Below are 26,878 nucleotides of genomic sequence, written 5' to 3' on the forward strand. Positions count from 1 at the left end.
GTTATATCCCAAGAGGCTCTAAACAACTTTTTGAGGCCTGATATCGTCTAGAAGCCATCATAAAGTACTTCACTATGCCATGGAGGGCGATGTACAACATTTAAAGCTATCGATAAAAATAAATGCATGGAAACGGCTTAGCGAATCTTTAACCAAACATACACTTTTAACGAAGGAAGACAAAAGATAACCAGTGGGGATAACAGGCGACTGACATCCAGAATTGACATTTTATTCACTTGAGTAAGCTCACCGTGGATTATATATGCCGAATTGAAGAGTGACGCCTGACAATCTATTTCATGTAGGCCTACCTCTGTATAATCAAGAAACGTTAAATTAATAGTGTCGATGTTTTTCATAGCGAGACAACAGCACGCACGCATGTAGCAGATCAGGAGATGCATAGCCTACAGCAGACCACCGAGTGTATTGTAGAGCTGCACGCGCTGTGATTAGCTCGTCTGTGTTCGGGGCGTGGCTTAGCGATAGGTCAATTGTCAATTGTCAAGGTCCTTGTGCATGCTGTATCAATTATTGATACAGCATGCACAAGGACAATCTGTGGTGAAAAATGGCTGAATAATTATATAGAGGGACTAAATGAGAGAGGGGTACAGAAAGTGACAAACACAGCGAGCAGCAGGCCCTTTAAATTCAGGGATGGACATATTGTGCATTCCACAAAAAAGGTCACGATCCCAGCCAAGGTAAGAAAAACTAAATGCTGCATAGAAACAGAAGTAGTTCCATCTGACATCCCCTTACTATTAAGCAAAGCCTCACTAAAAAGAGCAGGAACTGTCTTGGACTTAGAGAATGATACAATGATACAGAATGATATGACAATGTTTAAACAACAGTTAGCTCTAGAGGTTACCTCCTCGGGACATTATTGAATAAACATATCAGATAAAGATTCCTCAAGTGATACATATGAGAGTTTAGAGCCAGGCCTTGTTGGTGCTGCCCTTCCTCAACACCCTGATATTCTCCTGTGTTTAGAGCCAGGCCCTGTTGGTGCTGCCCTTCCTCAGCACCCTGCCGGAGGAGCCGCTGGCCCAGCTGCAGAGAGCCCTGGAGGCGCTGGTCGCCTCCCACTTCCCCATGCAGTCTGATGAGTTTGCCAAGGGCTCACTGCACCGCAACAACTACATGGACTGTGTCCGAAAGGTGAAGTCAGGGTGTCACTGGCAGCCAATCAGGAGCCTGTTTGTAGTGTCATATGAAATATATTCTGTATATATTTTTTTCAAATTCTGTCCTCCCCCCCATTTTAATTTGAATTAGGATCGATATTTTGTAGTTTTTTCGATAACTTGGCTCTCTTAGACAGCCTCTTTCACATGTTTCTCAAAGTGAAAACTAAATTGTGAGGTGACGTAAGGCAGGGGTTCCCAACCTTTTTTGTGCCGCGGACCGGTAGATAGATGGAGAAAAAAAGTCGCGGCCGGTTGTCAATTTTAATAAAAAAATATATAAATACCGGTGTATATATATATACAGTATATATATTTTTTTTATAAACATAGGCTATAATATTATAGGCTGTGTGGTAGTTGAAACATAGTTTCAAGTTGACGTTTATTTATGTTTGTAGTTTGTAAAAAAAAAAAAAAAAAAAAAAAAAATCCGACCGGGCTCGCGGCCCGGTACCAAATGCGTTGCGGCCCGGTACCGGTCCGCGGCCCGGTGGTTGGGAACCACTGATGTAAGGGTCCCACACAAAACCGACCCCCCTGCTCTCAAAGTACCCCAATCGAAAACAGAATTATTCATCTAGGCCTATTTTTACAATTATGAATTGGGTTACTACAATATTTAGGCTTTTTTTCTCCCCCCACCAATTTCAGCCAAAATGATGGAAAATTCTGCAATATATATACAGTAATATAATTATGTTTTACAGTTTATTCACATTTTTATCACCAAATTCCGTGATTTCTGCATTGCAGAAATCATATGGCCCTAATTCAATCAATCAATCAATCTTTATTAGCAGACACAAGGTCCAATAAAAAACACACAGTAAAAATCAACAACACAACAACATCAAACAATTAACATCAGCACATCAAAAAGACTACAATAAGAGCCTGTACCAATGAGCCCAAGTGCTGGACTGATACTTAATTGCACTAAGACTGGGCTGAGTCAGAAGCAAGATTATGATATTCTGAGAAACATTCAGACGACAAATAAACGTATAGGTCAGGTTTCTCAGTAGGGCATGAAAGGTATTGACCCCTACACCACAAAACATTTCACTGGCACTACAACACCTTGGCCTCCCAAGCAGTATTCTCATACAGTCATTGTAGGCCACCTGCAGTTTCTGAATGCTAGCCTGCTTAAACTTGACCCAAAAGGGGGCAGTATAAAGCGGTGTACAATAGGCTTTGAACAGGGTTATCTTAACCTCTTCAGAGCAGAAATAAAACTTCTTTCTCAGCATATTTGCTTGTGCATACAACATACGTCGCTGTCTATACATGTCATCGTCATCACTCATATGATCATTAATGATGTGGCCCAGATATTTAGTACTGCTACACACATCCAGCACATGTCCTGACAGATAAAAGATAATTGATACAGAGACATGGTTTTGGTTTGCTTTGATTGAACAGGCAAAGATCAGACTGTATATAAACAAGGCATTCAAATGTTATCATCTTTAAAAGTTGGTTGTAATTTTGGTCCCTGATGACAAGCTAGTCTACATGTCTCTTTTTCAGTTGCTGGATGCCCTCGAGCTGTGTCAGAGCCCACTGCTGCTCAAACTACTGGCAGCGATTCTGTGTCGAGATACCAAACACATCATGGAGGAGCAGTTCCAAACTTGCTTCCAAAAGATCTCTAGGCGGTCAGTAAAGCCTTCACAGTAGGGCTGGCTGATATGGACAAAAAATATAATATAATAATATCTCTGTATTTTTAGGCTGAATGGCAATTAAGCAATAGCTCATGACAGGCATGATATGCTTATTATACCACACCTAAGGGCCGTTTTATAATACACACTATATATCTTGTTATTTTCTAAGAAGCGGGGTAAATGTTCAGCTGTAAGTCAAAGCCACATGTGAGATCTCACAAGTGCTTTTATTACAACAAGACTGTACTTGGCCAAATACCTCGATATGAATAGTGATTGTAGGGATGACTATTGGTGCTTTCACAAAATATTTACACAATGAGGTTTTTGATAATCGTCAGTAATGTGGATATAATAACTAAGCGGGTAAAGGCAAATAATAGAACAGTCTGGTAAGTTCAGAAAATGACATCACTTTACTGTAGTGCAGTCTTTAAAACCAGGAAAAGACAACACTTATGCCATATCGTGATCCCAACAATATCCAAAATCTAAGACGATATCTAGACTCATATCACGATATTGATGTAATATCGATGTATTGGCCAGCCCTACTGTACGTCACACCCATTCACAGCCTTCATTGATGGGAGAACATGCACTCACATTCTAGGTTTTGCTGCTCTTTCTAAAACGAGTATCTGTATTTGTCATGGTGGGAGCAGGTCGAGCCAGGAGCGGCAGCTCCAGCTGCTGTGTGCAGTGTATGGCGTGATCCAGCAGGGGGCGGTGCCGGTGATCTCCGTGCTGCAGGCCATGTTGGAGAGGGTTCTGCTGCCTCTGGCCTCTCACTGTAGCCCCCAGGCCCTCAACCAATTCTTCGTGGCCAACGTCTCCGACATAATGGCTTTGCTGCTCACGCGCTTCACCAAGGTTTGCATTTAGGGCTAGACAGTATTATAGTTGAGTCTGAGTCCGACTCGAATCGTCCTGGACACATTTTCAGGACTCGTGACTCAACTTGGACTTGAGCACAGATGATTGGGACTAGCAGTTTGGCTAAAGCATTCATGCATTCAGGCTCATAAGTTGGAGACTCGGACTTGGACTTCTTAATTCATAAAGACTGGTTTTTTGTTTTTTGTTAGTCTTTTTGTAATAGACCGTAATAATTTTGATTAAGATATTGTTTGCAATATTAATAACATTACATTATTCAATTTCGTGCAGGCACATGTGTTCCACTTACATGTGGATTCTCGCTCATGTTCAGTAACTGGACTCAAACTTGGACTCAGGTAATAGGGACTTGACTCTGACTCTTTTTGGTGACTTGGACTCGAACACTGGCAAATCGAGACTCGACTTGGACTTGAGATATAGTGACTTGACTACAACACTGTGGCAAGGTCCTATAAGGTCTATAAGCAAGGTCTTACAGAACATGTCTTTATGGAGAGTGGGGTGAGTTGTGCCAGGGGGGAAGTTGTACCACCCCTTGTATCTAGAAAATCATAGAAGAAATTGCTCATGTGACCACCCATTTTTGAAGAGGCATCCATTTTACTCACTCTGCAAAGAAGGGAGGCAGATGGCACAATAGGTAAGCACATTTAAGTTCAAAAAATTGTTTTTTGCCTCTCAAAGTAAATTTTTTATGATCAAGGTTTATTGATGTGTCTGAACAATTATAGACAAGCTTGAAAACATTTCACACATGTGTTAGTGTTTTAGTAAGCTACAATATGAGGCTATACTGTTAGCATGATGTTAGCTCCAAACCAGCCGGATGAACCGGAACGGCCCAGGAAACTTGTCTATAAGACAAGTTTCCTGGGCCGTTTCGATTCATTTCCGCATTCAGGCTTAGTCGGCTTTGTTCTTCCGGCGGCGTTGTTGTTGTAGAGAAAATGCGAGCAAAATGGGCTATTTGACTTGACTGTCTGTGCCCCATTAAACAATTACCACAACAAATGCATTATTATTTTCATTAGAAAGCGTTTATTTTTACATCTACAAGCAGAAAAAAACACATTAACAAAACGGAAAGACAAGCTGTTGAATCATCCACCACACTAAACAAAAACATTCCTCCGATAGGCTATGAGATAGGCCAGGGGCGGACTGGGATCATAATTCAGGCCGGGCATTAGATACCAAGCAGGCCAGGCCGATACGGGCCGATGCACGTGCCGGCGTCCGGAGGGCAAAATTAGAAAATTGGAAAATTTGGGGCGTTTGAAGCTCAATTTGGGCTGTTTGAAGCCCAATTTGGGCCGTTTGAAGCCAGATTTGGGTCGTTTAAAGCCAGATTTGGGCCGTTTGAAGCCCAATTTGGGCCGTTTGAAGCCCAATTTGGGCCAAGTCCAATTTTACAATGAGATGCACCCACTTTAAACCTGAATAAAGTAATAAAACCACTAGTAAACCAGTAGGCGGCGCCTGGCCTGCTGTTCAGTGAGTGGCCTGGCCTGGCCTGCAATTTTTTTTTTTTTTTTTTTTTTTTTTTTTTGGCAGGCCAGGCCAGGCCACCGGGCATTTGCCCGACGTGCCCGATTATGCAGTCCGCCACTGAGATAGGCTATGATAGGAGCTGCATGCATTGCAGAAGGGGGAAATACGGAGGAAAAAACCCATACTTAAGCTCACAATTCTCAAATGAATTATCTTACTGCAGGTGTCAGAAATAGTCTAATAAAACCAGCAGAAACGAATTTTAAAAGCTCAGAACTTAACGTGTTGCTAATTGAACGAATTTTCACTTTGAAGAGCACATCATGACACCCAGCCGCCCCAAGCCTCCAGGCTGCACGACGCACTAACGAAGCGCTCATTGCTCTCCTCCTGACATCATTCTGACATTCTCACTAATTAAACAGTGGTTTACCTGCTTTTGAGATCTGCAAAAAATAGTTTGCTTCTCGCTCCACCCTTCTCCCTCTCTCTCTTTATCTGTGACGAGGGCTGTAGGTGGCTATTATGCTCTCTGTGTGTCCGGCTGCACGACATGACGAGTGCAACAAGTCCGCATGCTGACAGCTGTCAGCACTGCGGGACTCGGGAGGATGAACAAATGAAGCAGTCTGTCCAAACTTTTTACCGATCTAATCTCATCATGGGATGCAGAAAAATAATTATATATTAGTAGCCGATGTGTTTAAGAGCATTCTCACTCAGACAGTCTTGCTATAGTGTAGTGTAGCGTTATATTTTACATGCTTGCTCATATCCCAGCCACAGTTCAGGGTATGGATTCTCTTTGGTAGGCTTTTTGGCCATGAAGTGATGAGAACAAACAAAGACGGCTTTCGGTGGTTTCTTCAAATTCAACGCCTTCAGCCACATCTGTGAAGCCAAATCTGCAGTTGGTTTTCGGTAGAAGGAAAACAGAGGAGTGCAGGGACATTGCCGTTTTGTGGCCGATGAACAAAACACTCTCTATCCAACCACTCGTTCAGGCGTTTCCATGTATTGTGACAGCCACGCACCACACAATGTGTCCCGGAACCCATAATAACTTTAACTAACGTTAGCGTAACTAATGTTGACTTTATAAAATGTTCGCTAGGCTAGGCTAAGATTTCGGCTCCAGTCTACCTCTGTGCTTCCTGATGTGATGCTGTGACCTAAACCGGAAGACAAGTGCAAAAAATAGCAAGTATGGCGCCGCCCTAGGGCAAGGCGTGGAAACTTGTCTTATAGACAAGTTTCCACGCCTTGCCCTAGGGCGGTGATACAAGTTTGTTAAAATGGTGGGGATGGGGTGATTTGTGCCAAAAGGCCTGGGTTAAGTTGTGCCAGTGGCACAATTCACCCCCACTTATGATTATTATTAACATGTTATTTTATTGTAATTGTACATTGTATTCTTACATTTTATGACTAACATGATGTGACATTTTTAATTTGATCACTAACATGATGTGACATTTTTAATTTTAGACCAAAGAACCATCATGCCACGCAATTATAAAAGGAAGACAGACAGGAGTTCAACTCCTCTTGTGGATTTGGACAGAGCAGTGAGAGAGATGAAACTAGATCTCCTGCCCTTTTGGGGTATGTGTCTCCAAGAGATCCCCTCCCTAAAGCCACAGCAAGCAAACCTAAAATGAAAAGAAAGTAAAAACTAAAATCTTGACCGACACACCAGAAAAGCTGGAGCTGGAGAAGGCACACAATGAAAAAGAAAAGAAAAGGGCTGAAAAGGAAAAGAAAAAGAATGAAAGAGAGAAGAAACGGGCTCTGAAAGGATCAAAACAAACCAAAACCAAGAAGAAAATGGTTGTCTACAGGGGCTCAGAAGAAAGTGACAGCCATTCCGCTTAATGACACCACTGACTATGATAGTTCAGAAGATGACCAGAATGATGATGACGGTGACAAGGATCTGTGTGCTGGTGACTTTGTCATTGTGAACTTTGCAGTTAAGACCAAATTCTATAAGTACATTGGATTGGTGGAGAGGGTTGAAGGCGATGACATAAGTGCAAAGTTTCTAAGGCGAAGTCATACGAGATCTGTGAATGGAAAGCCCATCTTCACATTCAAAGAAAACGATGAAGGACTCATCCCTAGAGGTGATGTTCTCACGAAGTTACCCACACCGCAAAAACTTGGTGGTACAGCCAGAAGGGAGCAGAAGTTCATATTCCCCTGCAACATTGATAAGTGGAATGTCCAGTAGTAGCCTATGCCGGGTCAGTTGCAGTTGATTTAGTGAATTTTAATTTAATTTAGTTCTTAAATGTTTAAATAGACCTTGTTGAAGAATATTGCAGTATTGGCAAGTGTAGCCTGGCTCTGTGATAGTTGATTTTGTTCATTTTGAACATAATTTTTTATTTCTGAAAATGTTAAATATGTAGGTCTACTTAAGATCAACTGCTGCTGCTGTTTAGCCTTGTTTAACCCTGTTATAGTACACTGGACTTTAATGTTATCTTGAAATAAACGTTAAATAATTAATTTGGTGTCGATTTTGTCTTGCTTTGATATAGCATTACAGTATATGAGATGAAAATGTTCTGTTTTACTTCAGTAATCAATGGCACAATTTACCCCAACGTATCTCCAAAGGCACAACTTACCCTGCACCGGGGGCAAGTTGTGCCAAGAGACCACTTTTTTTTAAAGCTATATTTTTTAAACAGTTTATTTAAGATCCAAAGGGAGTGTTCCCAGTGGTGCACAACATCCTGAAATATATTTACATATTCTAGTTGGAGGCATTACTGTCATGCCCTCACTTTAAAGACACCTCAAGTAAAAACTGGCACAACTCACCCCACTCTCCCCAATAGGTCAAAATCATGCCAGAATCAAATAAAACCATTTAAAGGCTCATTTGATTTTCTTGCACAAAAATGAATAAAAACAGCTCGCACACTGCAGGGCTCCGTTTTCAGTGATTTATTAGCACCAAAAAAGTGACGTTTGGAGCGTCAAGCTCTTCATCAGACAGACATGTCGTGTTGAAGAGCTTGATCTTGGTGCTAATAAATCACTGAAAACGGAGCCCTGCAGTGTGCTGTTCTTTCTCCTCATCATTAGATTTTTTTTTACCCCTTTCAGGCCAGTGAAACAGCATTTGAGACCCAGCTGCTAAAGAAGAACGGCTGCTACAAGCTGATGGAGCTGCTCTACACTCAGCTTCCCAAAGAAGAGGTTTACTCCAAGGAATCTCGCATTAACCAGGCCTACTGTGGCCTGCACAAAACAGAGGGCAACGAGTTGTCCAAGATCTTGATCAAGTAGGACTCCACATCACTTTTATGTTTAAAGTTAAGAAAGTAACATTATCGTCTCTCCATTTTTATGCCTCCGCCGGCGATAGCCAGGCCGGAGGCATTATGGATCCGGGTTGTCCGTACGTACGTCACTAGTGTAGCCAGACTTGGCTCATTGGGTGTGCCACAGAAAGCCAGGGTATGCCAGGGGGCGGACCACTAGGTGGCGGCCGCAAGGCCGCCGCCAAAACAAATGTGGGTCTTTTCAAACCAGATTTAGAGGAATATTAAGATAGGACCATATGACCATAACCATCAATGTTTGCTCCTTTTCGCACTCATTATTAGCAGGTAGAAGCAGTCAATTAAATTGTATTTTTTGGCAACATGTAAAACCACTTTGGTATCTCAAAAAAGTCTCACCTACTTTTTCCAATGAGTGTTCTAGTCGGGAAAGAATGCAAGTTTGGTTGGCATGCAGGTTCGTCTACTGCAGAGAGATCTGTAGCGTTCTCTGTCCTCTGACTGCTGCTGCACAAACCACCAGTGTGTTTTTGGCTGCGTCACCCCGCTGTTATTAACGTCATTGTTTCGGCTGCATCATCTTCATCGTCGTCTGTCTCTCCACTGTCCACCACCAAGCGTTCACCCCCAAAGCGCTTTTTTCAGTCAGAACGCTATGAAAATCATGTTGAGAGCGCTTCCATTGTGCACAAAACACAGCACACGTGTGTGAGTGTTTTTTTGTGCTCCGTTTGTTTTTCCCCTGTAGTCGCGTGCAGTACAGATCAGAACACAACGACCACACGGCCGGTAGCCAGCTAGTTTTGTCTGTTTGATGTTCACTGTCCACATGAAAGCCATATTATTGCTAATTCTGGCAGCAACAGAGGTTGAAAATCCCTCGGGAGGAGAAAAGGTAGGCTACAGTAGGAAGAGTGAAAAAGACGATCAGGGCGCTTTTCCTCAATGTTCAACTTTTTCAGCTTAAAAAGTAAACGCCCACTCCCAAGCCTTGATGCAGCCCTCAAATCTCAAAGGGCCTCAGTGGGAATGCAGTGGTGCATGGGAGGGACTCAGCTGTAGAGTATGTGCAACACAAGAGTACCGCAGGGATGACGTCTTTTTGTAGCCTTACCCAGAAGTCCCTGTGCTGCTGGTTCATAGGGGGAAAAGGCAATCGGATTTTTGTATGAGAATTTCGGTTAAATCCATGAAATAAGTTCTGCGGTCAACAAAAGTTTATGAAACAGCGAAGTTTGTGTTCAGCAAGATAATCTTCACAAACAAGGACCACTTTTATGACTTTTGAAGTGCGAATGCGTTTTTTTTTCAACACCGTTTTCAGAAAACGCTTCAAAAGTCATAAAAGTCGTCCTCATTTGTGAAGATCTTTATGCTGAACACAAACTTCGCTGTTTCATAAACTTTTGTTTATGACCTTATTTCATGCATTTAACCGAAATCCCCATACAAAAATCCCATTCACTTTTACACGTACAAAGTGCTAGCATCCATGTTTTCCAGATTCATTCCTGCGGTACTCTATATAGGACTCTAACTTCCTTGAGTTAATGCAAAGATGAGCAGTTTTGATTGTGTCTAAATATTCTCCCCTAATTCTGATACTAGATGTTCACCATCAGTATTTGTGCTAATCTGCTTGGACATCAACACTTCTGGCTTGTATGTGTGTGGCTCATTTGAAAATAATATAACAGGCCTCCTCTTATATTGCTGCTGCTGGTGCAAATAGCAGATCATGCTTGTATGGCGTAATGAGTATGTGATTTCATTTAGGTCCTGTTTTGAAGCCTTCACTGAGAATATGACGGGTGAGAGTCAGCTCCTTGAAATCAGGAGGCAGTACCACTGCGCTGCGTACAACTGTGCCACCGCTGTCATCACCCGCAGCTTCAGCGAGCCAAAGTTCTACCAAGGCTTCCTCTTCACTGAGAAGCCAGAGAAGGTACTGACAAGGACTGACTGCTTTTCATATCTCCACGATGTTGCCACACTGCAGTAGCGAGTTATCCTCATTTTAGTAAGTAGAACAGCCTCCTTCAAATAGGCAGAAATGGACCACTTTTATGATTTTTGAAGCGTAAATGCGTTTTTTTAATGCAATCTTCAGAAAATGCTTCAAAAGTCATAAAAGTGGTTCTCATTTGTGAAGATTATCTTACTGAACACAAAGTTGCTGTTTCATAAACTTTTGTTAACCACAGAGACCGGTTGGTAAGGTTTAACAAGAGATTTTATTTAGCAAATGGCATGTATGGCAAGTACTTCGGCATATGACTCCATTGTAAGGTGGCGCTCCTCTTTAGGCGAGAGGGCGACATCTATATGGGCTAGGATAGAGAACCCCCCTTCCCCCGTGGGGGATTCTTCAGGAGTCAAGACTCGTTGGGGATGGACTGGGGAGGTGGGTGGGGTGAAATGACAGCTTCAGAGGATGATTTAAGGGGGAATGAACAGCCGTGATGCCAACTGCTGCTATGATCCACCGAAGTGGGGGGTGACGTAGAACCCTCGCTATATATACTAGGATGAACTGACGATTACTGACGTCATATGGACGGGATGAACTGAGGACAACTGACGCCACGCTTTGGCTTGACTGACGTCACGGGCTGATCAGGTAATGCGGATATGGCGGCCTCTCTCTCAGCTTGAAATTTGGTATGGAAACCTCACTTCAATCATGAGAGACCGGTCGGTAAGGTTTAACAAGATACTTTATTTTGCAAATGGCATGCATGGCAAGTACTTTGGCATATGACTCCATTGTAAGGTGGCACTCCTCTTTAGGCGAGAGGGCGGCATCTATATGGGCTAGGATTTAACCAGGAAGTGCAGGGACTTCTGGGAAAGCCTACAAAAATACGTCATCCCTGTGGTATGGTACTCAATATCCTTTGATAGTCCATATTGCCCCCCCACAAACCCCCTACCCACCCCCCACCCCTATCTAACCCAGTGCCCTCCACCCTATCCTCCCCCACCCCCCCTCCACTCTCACCTAACCACTAACCCCCCCTCACCTTCCCCCCACTCCTTTCCTCACCCACCTCCCCTCCACTCCCACCTAACCACCAACCACCCCTCCCACTCACACCCTCCCCACCCACAACCACAACCCCCACCTCCCCCCCCCCATAGATCCGGACCACCCCCTCACCATCACCGAGGATGAAGTCCGCCGGTCGTTCTTGCCTATCAATCCACGCAAGGCGGCCGGCCCGGATGCCATCCCTGGGCGTGTCCTCAAGGCCTGCGCACACCAGCTGGCAGGCGTATTCACAGACATTTTTAACCAGTCCCTCTCCGGCAAGTTCCCCCCTGCTTCAAAACAGCAACAATCATCCCCATTCCCAAACAGCAGAAAGTGACCAGCCTCAACGACTGGCGCCCAATAGCCCTAACGCCCATAGCCAGCAAATGCTTTGAAAAGCTGGTTATATCACAGATCCGCCCCACACTCCCCCCGGACCACGACCCGCTACAATTCGCATACCGCCCCAACAGGAGCACAGCGGATGCAGTAGCACACGTGCTCCACACCGCCCTCTCCCACCTGGAGGGGACGGACACCTATGTGAGAATGCTGTTCGTGGAGTACAGCTCAGCATTCAACACCATAGTGCCCTCCAGGCTGGTAAGCAAACTCAAGCATCTGGGACTAAGCACAGCGATGTGTGACTGGATCCTGGACTTTCTAACAGACCGCCGCCAGGTGGTGAAAGTGGGCAACCTCACCTCCTCCCCACTGACCATCAGCATAGGAGTGCCACAGGGGTGCGTCTCCAGCCCCTTCTGGTACGACCTAAATCCTCAGGGACTTCTACAGAGGCACCATTGAAAGCCTGCTGACTGGCTGCTTCACCACCTGGTACGGGAACTGCACCACCATGGACCGCAGGGCGCTAAGAAGGGTGAGGTGCGCGGCCCAGCACGTAACAGGATGTGAGCTGCCAAAACTGCAAGATCTGTACAACCAGCGGTGCCTCAGGAGGTCCCTGAAGATCATCAAAGACACAAACCACCCCCACAACAGTCTGTTCTCCCTGCTACCCTCAGGGAGGAGATACAGGGTCCCAAGAGCACGCACAAATCGCTTGAGGGACAGTTTCTTCTCACAGGCCACGAGACTCCTTAACATATACAAATAGTGTAGTAGCCGTACTGTACCGCACTGTAGATGCTACCATTATGTATGACTAAGGTTCAATAGTATGTTTAATTAGGTATACGCTATTTGCACCTAACAGAATGTTATTATGTTTAATTATGTTTAAAGTATGTTCATGCCATTTGCACTATGGGCAGTGAACACGCCACTGTCTGTGGCGTGTCTTACTGCTTTATTGCTTGTTGCCTCTTGTTTTTTATTTATATATCTTTTATTTTTTGCACTATGTTGTAACGGAGCCTACAGCACAAGAATTTCACACGTGATACTTGTACTACGGAGTGACAATAAAAATCTTGAATCTTGAATCTATTGTCCAACTGAAGAGATACCGTAATGCAGGCAAGAGAGTCGTGATCTGGATTTAAACCTTGGTTGTCAAACATTTGGTAAGCTTACTTCACCAACAGGACTTAATTATTTGCCTTTTTCTTTGTTCTCCAGAATCAATTCATTCTGGAAAATCTCATTGATGTTCAAAGAACCTACACATTTCCCATTGAAGTTGAGGTATGGCACTTGATGATGTCATTTTTTATATGGTATACATTGAGTTAAAATCTTTGTTTACTCATCTATTTTTAATTCATGTAGGTCCCACTGGAAAGAAAGAAGAAATACATCACGATACGGAAAGAAGCGAGCGAGGAGAACGGAGGTATTATTGGACCTGCCCAACTATTCAGCTACTGGGCTTGATGCAAAAATGTCTCTGTACCTGTTACAATGCTGTAGAAATGTGCATATACAAATAAATCACAATTGTCAGTATTTAAAGGGATAGTTTATTTTGATTTTTGGAACCCTAGATTCCTTTCTCAGCACAATGCATGCATACCTATATTAGCATACTCATACTAGCTCCAGATAGTTAGCCACAAACCAATACAAGGTCAGTGGGGTCACGCTCACTGAAATGTACTTTGCACTGTGGAGATTTCAGTGAGCATCAGTCAGCTTGCACAGACAGGAGCGTGACCCCATTGTCCTTGTATTGGTTTATGGCTAACTATTTGGGGTAGTATTCAATATCAGCGTTGGTAAGTGGCAAATAGGGCTAGGGATCCAAAAATCAGAACTATCCCTTTAAAGCAGTGGTTCCCAACCTTAGGGTCACAACCCTGTTTCTTTTCTTTTTTTTACACCACACACAATTTAAAACTACCGAAGATGATTAGGGTCACTTGCGATCTTTCTTTTGTTTTAGTTTTTTAGTTTTTTTTTTAGTTTAAAGTGATAATCTAAAATATTTCAGTTTTGTTCTCTTGCGTGACACCTATGGTGATGAGTGGTAATTGCAGGTGAGATGCAAACTGTTGCATTATGTGACATTACTAAGGGACCGTTCGTTATTTAGGGAAGGGGCCACTGGAGGAAAATAGGGGAGGGTAATCTTGTTTTAAATTTAGTTTGAGGGAGGGTACACTCTCTTTAATTTGAGTCCAGGGGAGGGGTATACAATTTTGATTAGATAAAAATATATAAACTTTTTGTTTGTGTGTAATGTTTGCTTTTCGGACTTCAACAACTACTGAGTTGCTTCATTTACACCCCTCCTGTCCAAACTGTTTGGTATGTCCCGGTGCATTGTTTCTCTTTGGCGGTCTGATCTGTCGATCTTTGTGCTTGGCCTATCCAGACAGTAGGCGTGTACAGTATCTGGCCAATCAGTGGCGCTTTTCTGGTGATTCCACGGCTGCTGGGCTCTGTTTGCCTCGACGGAGGGCTGGGGTCTTGTACGCACCGCTGGGGTAACCTATACGTTCATACCAGCGAGGCTGCGACAGGCTGGTGTGCTGTTGCTGCTTTCTTTCGGGAGCGCGAGCCCCAGAGGTGTCTTTCGTAACGAGTGGCCGACTCATTGTGATACATTAGTTTGATTTGATTGTATAACTTACTGTGTAAGACCACCATCCTGCGGGAGCCCTTACACGTAATTATTGTTGCTGCGTGCTATCATGACATGGTGATATGTAACAAGTGTCAACAAACCTGTGCTGTGATGCTATGAGCTGTTTTAATTAAAACATATATATATATTTTTGTCGGTAATAAAAAATATATATATGTCGAGCAAACAAACAAGAGAGGGGCAAAAGACCAGCACTCAAATTAATTCCTTTTGGTTTGTTTTATTTACCTTCAAGCAAGTTGACACAATGAACGTTTCGGCGTGGAGCCTTCCTCAGCATTGTGCTGACAGAAGACGGACATGACGTATAAATAGTGTCAAACCGGAAGTACAATCAATTACATTATCAAGTACTAGGAAATATCTCACAACATAAAATAACAATGAATATAATATCAAAAACATCAGAGAATATCAAAAAAGAGATAAAGGTACAATTTTAAACAGTATACTTGTATATAAGTCTGTATATATTACACAGCAGGAATGCAATAATGTTTTGCAGACGAGAAGAATGAGGCTGGATGGCCACACTTGTGTTAAATAAGCACAGATGAAAAGTCAACATATTAGAATAACAAAAATCAGTAAGAAAATATTAAAATAGAATTAGAAAAATACATAATAAAATGCATATAAGTGAATGCATCGGATAGAGATACTGCCGGTCCACACATGACGCCCCCACACTGCCTTACAGTGCAAGAGCATCATGCGTGAACCCACAGCACATCCACCCGACGCACCCCCTACAGAAAACAACCTAACAAAAGTTCTTCATTCAAGCCCTTGGGGTGTTCTGTCTGTAAGGTATGTATCCAAAATGCCTCTCTTTGTAACAAGGCCTTGTCTCTGTCACCCCCCCTCTTCAGTGGACTGACCTGTTCTATACCCTGGAACCTGAGGGAACACACGTCGTGACCAAACTCATTAAAATGCCTGGCGACAGAGGATTTTATATCTCTGTTTCTAATGCTACTCTTGTGTTCTGAAATTTCAGCATTTCAGAACACAAGAGTAGCATTAGAAACAGAGATATAAAATCCTCTGTCGCCAGGCATTTTAATGAGTTTGGTCACGACGTGTGTTCCCTCAGGTTCCAGGGTATAGAACAGGTCAGTCCACTGAAGAGGGGGGGTGACAGAGACAAGGCCTTGTTACAAAGAGAGGCATTTTGGATACATACCTTACAGACAGAACACCCCAAGGGCTTGAATGAAGAACTTTTGTTAGGTTGTTTTCTGTAGGGGGTGCGTCGGGTGGATGTGCTGTGGGTTCACGCATGATGCTCTTGCACTGTAAGGCAGTGTGGGGGCGTCATGTGTGGACCGGCAGTATCTCTATCCGATGCATTCACTTATATGCATTTTATTATGTATTTTTCTAATTCTATTTTAATATTTTCTTACTGATTTTTGTTATTCTAATATGTTGACTTTTCATCTGTGCTTATTTAACACAAGTGTGGCCATCCAGCCTCATTCTTCTCGTCTGCAAAACATTATTGCATTCCTGCTGTGTAATATATACAGACTTATATACAAGTATACTGTTTAAAATTGTACCTTTATCTCTTTTTTGATATTCTCTGATGTTTTTGATATTATATTCATTGTTATTTTATGTTGTGAGATATTTCCTAGTACTTGATAATGTAATTGATTGTACTTCCGGTTTGACACTATTTATACGTCATGTCCGTCTTCTGTCAGCACAATGCTGAGGAAGGCTCCACGCCGAAACGTTCATTGTGTCAACTTGCTTGAAGGTAAATAAAACAAACCAAAAGGAATTAATTTGAGTGCTGGTCTTTTGCCCCTCTCTTATTATTTTTTGAGCCGTGCACCGTAACTTTTTGAAACTTTTGAGAGTGCTCACCAGTCGTGACTTCTAGTCACTGACTATTTGAGCAAACAAACAGACATGGCATCACAAAATATATATGGGCTCTATCGTAGGAAGTCACAGTAGAACCGTTACGGCTCACTCATCACTCATCTCCTAAATTACGTTAAGTCTACAAGGGATATTTATACCACCAGGATGACATATATGTTTCACATAAGCCCTTTTCCCACATGCGCTTTGTACCGCAAAATGACCGGAATGTGGTCTAATGCCTGCATGTGAGAAAGGCGCCATGCCGGTATAAGCGCGACCCCGTCGTCCCCGACATTTCACCACTTTCGACCTAGTCAGAAGACCGGTATGCTCTTAAGGGGACGCAAGTGGAAACGGTTCCAGTCATTTTCCGCGACAGCGGTCCTTCAATCATGGGCGAGAAGTAGCCTACACACGTTGCTTAATGTTCCAGCGGGCATAATCTAATCATTCGCGCACATTAAAGCAAACTGGCGAAATGATCTTGTGATAGCCTAATAAGAGCAGTAGCCTATGTCAGCTTGCTGATTTCCGAAGGCAACCCCGGACACATCAAACGAAGCCAGGCTGCTTTCTCTACATACATACAAGCGTTGAGCAGCTTGCAAGCCTTTCTCGCTGTGTCTGTCTGTGGCTGCTGCTCTCGAGCAGAGAGGGGAGGGGGAAATCGGCTGTGTTGATTATGCTGGCGGCTTGACGCTGCTCTTAAGTCAAACGAGTGTGATTTATTGTGTGACAACTGACAAGCGAACTTATTTCGAGTTTTGCCGACCCCCCAAATAAGCTCCCCCCTCCCCCCGCCCCCACAACATACAGGCAAATTCGCTGATAGATTCCCACATGCGCGAGCCGAAGTGTGAAGGGAAATGTCCGATATTGACTTACAGGTAATTTTCCGGTACGCATGTGGGAAAACGGCTATAGGGTTGTGTTTTGATTTCGAGATTTTATTTTGTCCAATATTGAAATGTTCTACAATTGCATTTTGTGTTAACATTATTTCTATCTACCTTTCTATCTATTTAGGCTAATTTGGATGCTATTTGTTATCGAAATGTAGCTCAATGGATGCTGGGAGATTTTACATGTGTGGCTTTGTACCTGTCTGCTGAGGGAGTGAGAGAGAGAGAGGGGGGACAGAGAGTGGAGAGTCGGCCACAATAATAGAACTGGCTAACTGTTTTCCATCAGTCATTGACTGCTATTTAAACACAAATATTGATATACACAGACTGAAGATGGTTTCACAAGCGAAAATAGCAGAATGTAGCGACCGGAGGAGGCGGTCGCTCTGATTGGTGACAGTTCTGCTCTAAGAAGCGCAAAGGATTATGGGAGTTCATGTTCTTGTGGGAAGCTTGTTACTGTACAGTTAAAAACGTAGTTTAGTGATGTTGTGCTCATGTTTTGATTGCATTATGTGGTAATGGCAATGTTTGTGTGGCCAGGATGTTTAGTTTTACTATCAATAGCCACCACGACTGAGACTGTTAGTGTGTTCAATCACCTCTGGCCGGAGTTTCTGCATATGTTTGGTTAAAAGTAAGATATCGGTGTCAGTCCGCATTCTTCCACGCAAGCTCGCCACAATATTGTTTGGGGAGGGTTAATCATATTTTTCAAATCACTTGTGGAGGGTCAAGGAAAAATATATTTTGATCGGGGAAGGGGCACAGCTTTTTATTTCAGAGCACACCAAATCCCTCCAGTGACCCCCCCTTCTAAATAACGAACGGTCCCTAATGTCACATAATGACATATACTGCAAACTGGCTTCCATCAATGGGCCATAGCCTCAGTCACCATTGTGTTAACTCACTATCAGATAGCTAGTGACTTTTATTTTATTTTTATTTTTATTTATTTTTACCGTAGATGAAAATCTTTGAGATTATAACTTTAAATCAGGATTCTGAGAATAAAGTTGAATTGTGAATTTAATGTCAGAATTCTGAGGAAAAAGTCAGAATATTCAGATTAAAGTCAGAATTCTCAGAGTAAAGTCAGAATTCTGAGGGGGAAAAGAAGCATGCATGTTACATGTGACATCACTGACGATGTCACTGATGATATTATCGATGGTGTGCTGGAATTTGAATGTCTCGGGTCGGCTAGATTTTTGTGACATCAAAGTCGGGTCACAAGCCAAAAAAGGTTTGGAACCCCTGCTTTAAAGTGCATTAATTTTCAAATTCAGGATCCTTCCAAGCATTTAATTGCATTTGGAAAGACTGACCCCTCTTTTTACAATATTTTGAAGTAACAGTTACGATTGTTGTTTTGCTGAGGGAATTTGTTTGGTGGTTTGTGTAGAGGCGCCGGTGTATCTGTCCTCCCAGTCCTACATGGCCGACAGCAGCCTGAGTGAAGAGATGAGTCAGTTTGATTTCTCCACCGGTGTCCAGAGCTTCTCCTTCAGCTCCCAGAACCCTGAAGGACGCACACGCACCATCGCAAAAAGAGTTGGTACCATTTCTCCCTAAAATACATCTCCACTGAACTCAACACATTTTAGGCCCAATCCAAATGCCCGGACTTTAACGCGGGCGCGTTCCCGCAAGTGCTGAGGACTCCAAATCCACAATCCATCCAGTCCACAAGGGAAGGGGCCTCAAGAGGACTTTCTGCAGACTTCCAGAGAGTCCGCTTGGGTTCAGACTTCACTAATTTAATTACCCACAATTCATTGCAATACGGAAATGGCGTCATTTTTCCAGTTGCAGAACAAAAAACCTCCAAAAGAACCTATGAATGTGTAAAACACTGACTTTATTAAAACGTTACTTGAATCATGTTGGCCAGAAATAATAATCAACCACATCATGGCACAGAAATATGTAGAAGTAAAGGCCATAGAGGTAAGCAAAATGCATGTTATTATTGTAGTCTTTAGGCCTGTCTATCAGCAGCTTATTTAGCCTTGCAGTCTCTGGCCCTCACAGACTTGACGTGATGACATTGAACGTGTCACGGTACATACTACTGAAGTCTGTGAGGGCTCAGTCCACAAGTCCAGAGGGTGAACATTTGGATTGGGCCTTCGTCTCCTATGGTGTAAATGCAGTTTCAGAGTAATAATAATAATAATACATACGTTTTATATAGCGCTTTTCTGGGGAACTCAAAGACGCTTTACAATACATAGAAAGTAATACAGTAAACAAACTAAATAACAAGAACAAATACAGATACAAAACAAATACAAATCAATAGATTGCAGAGATGGAATGGTGGTTAGAGGTAAAAGTCAGATATTGTAGACTGTTTTGAAGAGGTGGGATTTGAGTTGGGTTTTGAAGGAGGTGAGTGAGTCGGAGTTTCTGATGTTGAGGGGCAGAGAGTTCCAGAGGGTTGGGGCAGCAATGGCAAAGGCTCTGTCCCCCGTGGTGCGGTGCTTGGTTTTGGTGATGGGGGTGAGGAGGTTGGCATCAGCAGAGCGGAGACGGCGGGTGGGGGAGTGGCGCTGGAGGAGATCTGTTAGGTAAGAGGGGGCCAGATTATTGAGGGCTTTGTAGGTGATGAGGAGGATTTTGAAGTGGATGCGGTGCTGAATGGGGAGCCAGTGGAGATGTTGGAGGATGGGTGGGATGTGTTCTCTGGAGCGGGAGTGGGTGAGTAATCGGGCAACTGAGTTTTGGACATATTGCAGTTTACGGAGAACAGTGGAAGGGAGGCCATAGAGGATGCTGTTGCAGTAATCTAGTCTGGAGGTGATGAAGGCGTGCATGAGTATTTCGGCGGCTGAGGGGGAGAGAGTGGGGCGGAGTCGTGCAATGTTTCGGAGGTGAAAGAAGGATGTTTTGGTAATGTTGTTGATGTGTGACTTGAAGGAGAGGGTGGGATCCAATATGACGCCGAGATTTCTGACCAGAGGGGAGGGGGTGACTGTATGTCCATCAATGCAGAGTGAGAAGTTCTGGGAGGAGGGGAGGAGGGATTTTGGGCCGAAGATCATGATTTCTGATTTATTGCAGTTGAGTTTGAGGAAGTTGTTGGTCATCCAGGTTTTTATTTCAGTGAGACAGTCAGTGAGGGTGGCGAGAATGGCAGGGGTGATGGTTTTGGTGGAGATGTAGAGCTGGGTGTCGTCAGCATAGCAGTGAAATTGTAGTCCATGGCGGCGAATTATGTGACCTAGGGGGAGCATGTAGAGGATGAAGAGAAGGGGACCAAGCACCGAGCCTTGGGGGACTCCGTGTAATACTGGGGTGGTGTGGGATTTGCAGTTGTTGATGGAGATGAAGTGAAAGCGGTCAGACAGATAGGTTGTGAGCCAGGAGAGTGCTGTGCCGGTTATGCCAATTGATTTTAAGCGACTGAGGAGGATGGAGTGGTTGATGGTGTCGAAGGCTGCACTGAGGTCGAGGAGGAGGAGAATGATGAGGGAGCCAGAATCAGAGGAGAGGAGGTCGTTGGTGACTTTGAGTAGTGCTGTTTCGGTACTGTGGTGTGATCTGAAGCCGGATTGGAATGTTTCGTAAAGCTGGTTGGTGTGGAGGTATTGTTTGAGTTGAGTTGCGACGGTGCGTTCCAGTATTTTAGAAAGAAATGGGAGGTTGGAGATGGGTCTGAAGTTGTTGGGGTTGTTGGAATCCAGGCCGGGTTTTTTGAGGGTGGGTGTGATGGCAGCGAGCTTGAGCGGGGAGGGGACGATACCAGAAGTGAGGGAGGAGTTGATGATGTTGGTGATGAGTGGGGCAAGAGGAGAGAGACAGGCTTTGACGAGGCTGGAGGGGATGGGGTCCAGGGGGCAGGTGGTGGATTTTATGCCAGAGAGTGATTCACAAAGGTCAGATGGGGTTAAGGGGGAGAAGGCTGGAAAGCAGTGGGCTGTTGGCAGGGAAGGTACAGGGTCCAGATCGGGGGTGATGGCAGTGGAGGTGGTGGCTAGCTGGTTGTGGATGTTTTCAATTTTGGAGTGGAAGAAGGAGAGGAAGTTGTTGCATTTGTCCGAGGTAAATGATGGTGAGATATTGTCCAATGGTTTGAGGAGCTTGTTGATGGTGGAAAACAGAGTGCGGGGGTTGGAGGATCCGGAGTGTATGATGTCAGAGTAGAAGGTGGAACGGGCATGGTTGAGTGCAGACTTGTATTGATGAGTGAGTTATTTGTAGGCCAGTGTGTGTACAGGTAGTCCGGTTTTTTTGTAGAGGCGTTCCATTTGTCTGCATTGTTTTTTGAGGATGTGCAGTTCAGGGGTGTACCAGGGGGCGGAGTGAGTGAATGTGACGGTTTTTGTTTTATGGGGGCAAGCTGGTTGAGGCAGGTGGACAGTGTATGGTTGTAGAAGTTGACAAGGTCCATGGGAGCCGGGTTAACAGGGAGAGAGAGGTTGGATATGGTGTTGGATAGACAGGTAGAGAAGGAGATGGGGCAGATGGATTTGAGATTACGGAAGGTTATTGTGCGGTCTTGTTTGGGGTGGGGAACAGGGATGCTGATGTCCAGTGTGATAGCAAGATGGTCGGAGATGGTGAGGTCGGTGTTAGAGATGCTGTTGATGTGGAGGCCAGTTGTGCAAACCAAGTCCAGGATGTGTCCACGGGTGTGGGTAGGGAAGTTGACATGTTGGGTGAAGTTAAAACAGTGGAGTATGTCCAGGAAGTCTATTGCGCTTTTGCAGTCTGGGGAGTCAATGTGGAAGTTGAAGTTGCCAAGGAATAAAACAGACAGTGAGAATGTGGACAGTTGTGTGAGGAATTCTGAGAAGTCGGATAGGAAGGAGGGGTTGGGTTTGGGAGGACGGTAGATGAGAGCAATGTAGGGATTTGGAACCAGGAAGTATGAAAGCCAGGTGTTCAAAGGAAGGTGCAGCAGGGATGGAGAGTGGTCGGGGGTTTAGGTCTTGCTGGTAGATGACAGCAGTTCCTCCTCATCCCTCAGTGCGTGGGTTGTTTATGTATGAGTATCCAGCGGGGGTGGTTTGATTGAGTGAGAGATAGTCGTGGGGTTTTTGCCAGGTTTCAGTGAAACAGAGCAGATCCAGTTTATTGTCAGTGATGAACTCGTTGAGAATGAGACTTTTATTGTTGAGGGATCTTGTATTGAACAGGGTGATTTTCAGGTGCTTTTGTTTTGAAGTTGAATTGGTGGAAGTGGTTATTTTGCGGAGGTTCAAAGTATTCATGTGGGGGTTGATCTGATGATGTGCTTTGTTGTGATGACGGAAGGCGGAAGTGCAGGAGCTGTTTTCGGAGTTGGACCAGAGAGATGGGATGCAGTTTATGGCGGTGGATTTATAGACAAACTTGCAGCGGGAGCTTCTATGGATGTAGCGGTGGTGTCGTAGCAGTCCGGAGTTTTTTATTGCTGTGATGAGTTGTGTAGGAGGAGGCGATTGATGGTTTAGCTGGAGGAGTTGCGTGGTTGTGTAACGTAGTGCCATGGCCGAAGCAGTACTGGAACAGATGTTGAATGAAAGATGCGGTAGGCACGTTGGCAGTAGAGATACAAGGAAAACAAGCAGCAGCATTGTGGATGGAGAGGCGTGGTGTTCTGGGCCGTGGCCCGTTGTAGTGGACGGCAGGGTTCTCACCGGGCCAGGTGGAGGCCTGCCCGGGATCTGCCTTCAGCCGCGGGCGCGGCGGTGTTCTTTGGCGGTAGTGGAAGGCAGCGGTCCCAGCCAACAGGGGCTAACCGCACCGAGACAGGTGGAGGCCTGTCCAGGGTCTACCTTCCAGCAAGCGGTGGTGGAATAGAAGTCCGGCTGGACACAGGTGAGTGCCAAGCGCAAATCTTGTAATCCAGATGGAGTGAGATGGATTGTTATTTCAGGCCGATGGCCGACTTATCCGTTTTGGACAGCCGATGACAGTGGCAGATTGAGAAATGAGTCCAAACAGATCAAAATGATAATATAGAAACTAAAGCTAATTCAAACTATTTGCTAGACGGAGGGAGAAGCGGCAGCCAAAGCGCGCCAGCGTCCTCCCCACAACCGGAAAGGCTGTGTCTTGACAGATGACAGACAGATCATACCGTATTTAAACAGTGTTTAAACTGTTTGTGTGTGTGTGTGTTTGTGTTTGTGTTTGTGTTTGTGTGTGTGTGTGTGTGTGTGTTTGTGTTTGTGTTTGTGTGTTCGTAGCAGGCAGAGGACACGATTCCCTCCCAGGATGCACTGGTGGATCTGGAAATGGATGACCTGAACCAGCATGAGTGCATGGCAGCCATGACGGCTCTGATTGGACACATGCAAAGGAACAATATAACCCCCAAAATAGAGCAGGTCAGTGGCGCTCAAGGAATATAAAGCAGATTCTATGTTATTCCTGGTGTAGCAAAATTAAAGAGATACTCAACAGTTGAGCCAGACTGATTTTGAGCCAAACAGATTTTGTCAGTTTTCAAAAAAGGGCGGGGAGTTTTCAGGCTTTTGAATCCGCCCACTCCACATTTGGATAGGATGAACTTTTGTGGGGCGGGCAAATTTCAGAGCCAATGGCAGACCTCTGTGCAGTTCCTGCTCGCGCATGTGTACCGGTAGTTTCAGTTAAAGCCAGCTAGCGCTGTGAATGGATCTGCTGCTGATGTTCCTGTCCAAACCTCGCGTCACCAGGCTCTCTCAGTCCAAACACCAGCATACCGTTTTACTTCGTCGAACCAAACGGTTCAGCTAACGCTATAATCAGGAGAGACCATAGAACATTTTACTCCGACCAAAACTAAAAAAAACACCAAAAAAATATTTTCTTTAAACACGCATTTTTTTACGTTTTGGTCAGTGAGATGTTATGCGATTTCCCCTGTTTCTAAATATATCTGTACCATTTGGTTTGAACCAGTAAAACTTTTTATAAGCATTTTACGAAATGTGTATGGGAAAATAAATGACAGATGAAAATCTCTGGTTCAGTGCTGAAGCAGGAAGTAGGCGGTCACTTTGCCTCTCTATTGTTTGGATATTACCCAGAAGGCTTTGAGGCGGCTAACTTTTGACAAGAAAACCATCAAATCTGGCTAAAAAGTTAGATAAAAATAATACCGTAAATTCCGGACTATAAGCCGCGGCTTTTTTCCCGTTTTTTGGCCTTTTTTGGCCCCTGCGGCTTATATAACGGTGCGGCTTATCTATGGATTTTTTCCAAAAAATAAATAAAAATCTCTCTTTTTTAGCACTCTTTCTAACTATAAATCCACTTCTGTTTTAAATTCCTCTCTTGCCCTCTTTTCACCACACCGCGGACACTGTGTGCACTGTAAAAAAAAACACAGGTGGTGTTGTGTTATGTTGTTTTGTTGAAATGTTAATAAATGGGAGCTTCCTCAAACAGCCATCTCTTTCCCGACAATCCCCTCTGTGCACGAACCCTTACATATGGTAATTAAACATTAAAACACGAAGAACACAAGAAAAGAGACGAAGCAATCACCGCCATGAATGAGGAAATGACTCACCTGCTGGAGGCTGGAGATACACGGCTTGGGCTTAACTTTTACTCCGTGAAACACTATCGATTAAGTCCGACATCGCTCAGAGGTTTTGAGCAGCTTGAAAACAAGTTTGAAAACGTGCAGAAGTCCATCCACTCACTCACTAAAGAAAATAAGGCAACCGTGAACAGAGTTTCTAATGCGGAAAAGCGCATCAGCGCACTGGAGGACAAAAACAACACAGTGAGTCCGAAAATGGATAAAATGCAAAAACAAATCGAAACCCTGCACACGCAGGTTGATGACTTAATCAGCAGGAGTAAAAGAAATAACATTCGCCTGATCAATGTAAAAGAGGAGCTGAGATTGGTGACATGGACGCTTTCCTTGGCAAAATCCTGTGTTACATCCTGGACCTGAAGGAAGGCGAGAAACCACAGTGGACAGGGCACACCGGGCGCCTCGGCCACGTCCAGACCCCGGCCTGACACCGAGGGCCATCTTCATCCGCCTACTCCGCTGGCCCGACCGTCAACTCATCCTCCAGGCTGCGGGGAAGAAGCCTCTTCCCCGCAGAAGGGTACGCGCTTTTTCGTCCGGCAGGACCTCTCCGCGTTGGTGCAACAGAAACGCGCAACATACAACAGCATCATCGAAAAGGTTAAAGTCAATGGATATCGCTTTGGCGTACTGTACCCAGCGAGACTCGTCATAACCATTGATGGACAGCGGCGGAACAAGAGCTCAAAGTGAAACTGCCGAATATCTTTTGAGTTGGACTGGTCAATAGTACTGTGAGTAACTAAAATAAAAAAATAAAAAACGGAATTCTCTCTTCTTTAGCACTCTTTCTAACTATAAATCCACTTCTGTTTTAATTTCCTCTCTTGCCCTCTTTTCACCACACCGCGGACACTGTGTGCACTGTAAAAAAAAACACAGGTGGTGTTGTGTTATGTTGTTTTGTTGAAATGTTAATAAATGGGAGCTTCCTCAAACAGCCATCTCTTTCCCGACAATCCCCTCTGTGCATGAACCCTTACATATGGTAATTAAACATTAAAACACAAAAAAAAAAAAAAAAAAAAACCATTAAAACACCCGCGGCTTATAGTCCGGTGCGGCTTATATATGTAAAAAACAGTCAACTTTGCAGGTGCGGCTTATACACCGGTGCGCCTTATAGTCCGGAATTTACGGTACTTATTTGTAACACAAAATGCAATTCAGGAATATTTGAATATTGGACAAAATAAAATAAAATAAAATTGAAACCCTAAGAGAAACACACATCCACCGGTGGGTGTATATATACCCCTCGCAAATACAACGTGAATAGGGAAATGGGTAGTTTGTAACATGTAACGTAATAATAAAGAAAAAACATCGCATGGATGCAACTGGGACGTTCGGGTCTCGCAACATCATACACCCTCGCCCAGGTGACCCAGCCAGGGCTGGCCAAGCCCCAACTTACGTCCCAGTAGCTACCCACGGTCAGCCCTCTAGGAAGGGTCGAAGGTGGTCACGTGGTCAGGGCCACTCAATCCGCTGCTCCTGAACTACTCTGCCGGGACCGGGGGGGGGGGGGGCGGAGGGCTCTGTGGGTTGCCACCCGGCCGGGCTCCTCCCTCGTCTCACCAGGTCTAGGACCTGTGCGCTGCACCAGACTCCCCCGCTCCAAACATCTCATTCCGATGTGATGGTATCTTGGTGGATACCATGCAGTACCAGTAATTGGTGGCACTGCAGACTCCGCTTGCGGCTTGAATGGCCCTCCTAAAAGGCCTCTCGTGGATTGTTGGGCTTCTTCCTCACGGAAGACGCAGGCTGGGGCGCGCGCTAACCCATACTGCTCCCGGGTGCCGTCCCTGTTCCGGCTGTCAACTGACTCTCCAGTGGTCACTAGTCTATTCCTGGTTGTCACATAATCTATTCCTATGAGTCACTGGCTAAACCAGGCTAACTTA

The 26,878-nt window shown here is 44.5% G+C and overlaps 1 protein-coding gene across 1 annotated transcript in view; it reads left to right on the forward strand.

Annotated features, from left to right (window-relative positions):
• Nucleotides 1–26,878, forward strand: part of prkdc (protein kinase, DNA-activated, catalytic subunit) — a gene marked incomplete at its 5' end in the record, with an annotated part of 156,664 nt that overhangs the window by 71,102 nt on the left and 58,684 nt on the right. The window contains 9 exons of the mRNA XM_083654725.1: nt 1,006–1,173; nt 2,739–2,866; nt 3,544–3,751; nt 8,393–8,571; nt 10,348–10,516; nt 13,187–13,252; nt 13,337–13,400; nt 18,849–18,997; nt 23,623–23,763. Of these exons, the coding sequence (XP_083510851.1) occupies nt 1,006–1,173; nt 2,739–2,866; nt 3,544–3,751; nt 8,393–8,571; nt 10,348–10,516; nt 13,187–13,252; nt 13,337–13,400; nt 18,849–18,997; nt 23,623–23,763 (1,272 nt within the window). The remainder of the gene's footprint in view (nt 1–1,005; nt 1,174–2,738; nt 2,867–3,543; nt 3,752–8,392; nt 8,572–10,347; nt 10,517–13,186; nt 13,253–13,336; nt 13,401–18,848; nt 18,998–23,622; nt 23,764–26,878) is intronic.

Source organism: Poromitra crassiceps, assembly GCF_964638095.1.
Source record: "Poromitra crassiceps genome assembly, chromosome: 2".
Taxonomy (NCBI): domain Eukaryota; kingdom Metazoa; phylum Chordata; class Actinopteri; order Beryciformes; family Melamphaidae; genus Poromitra; species Poromitra crassiceps.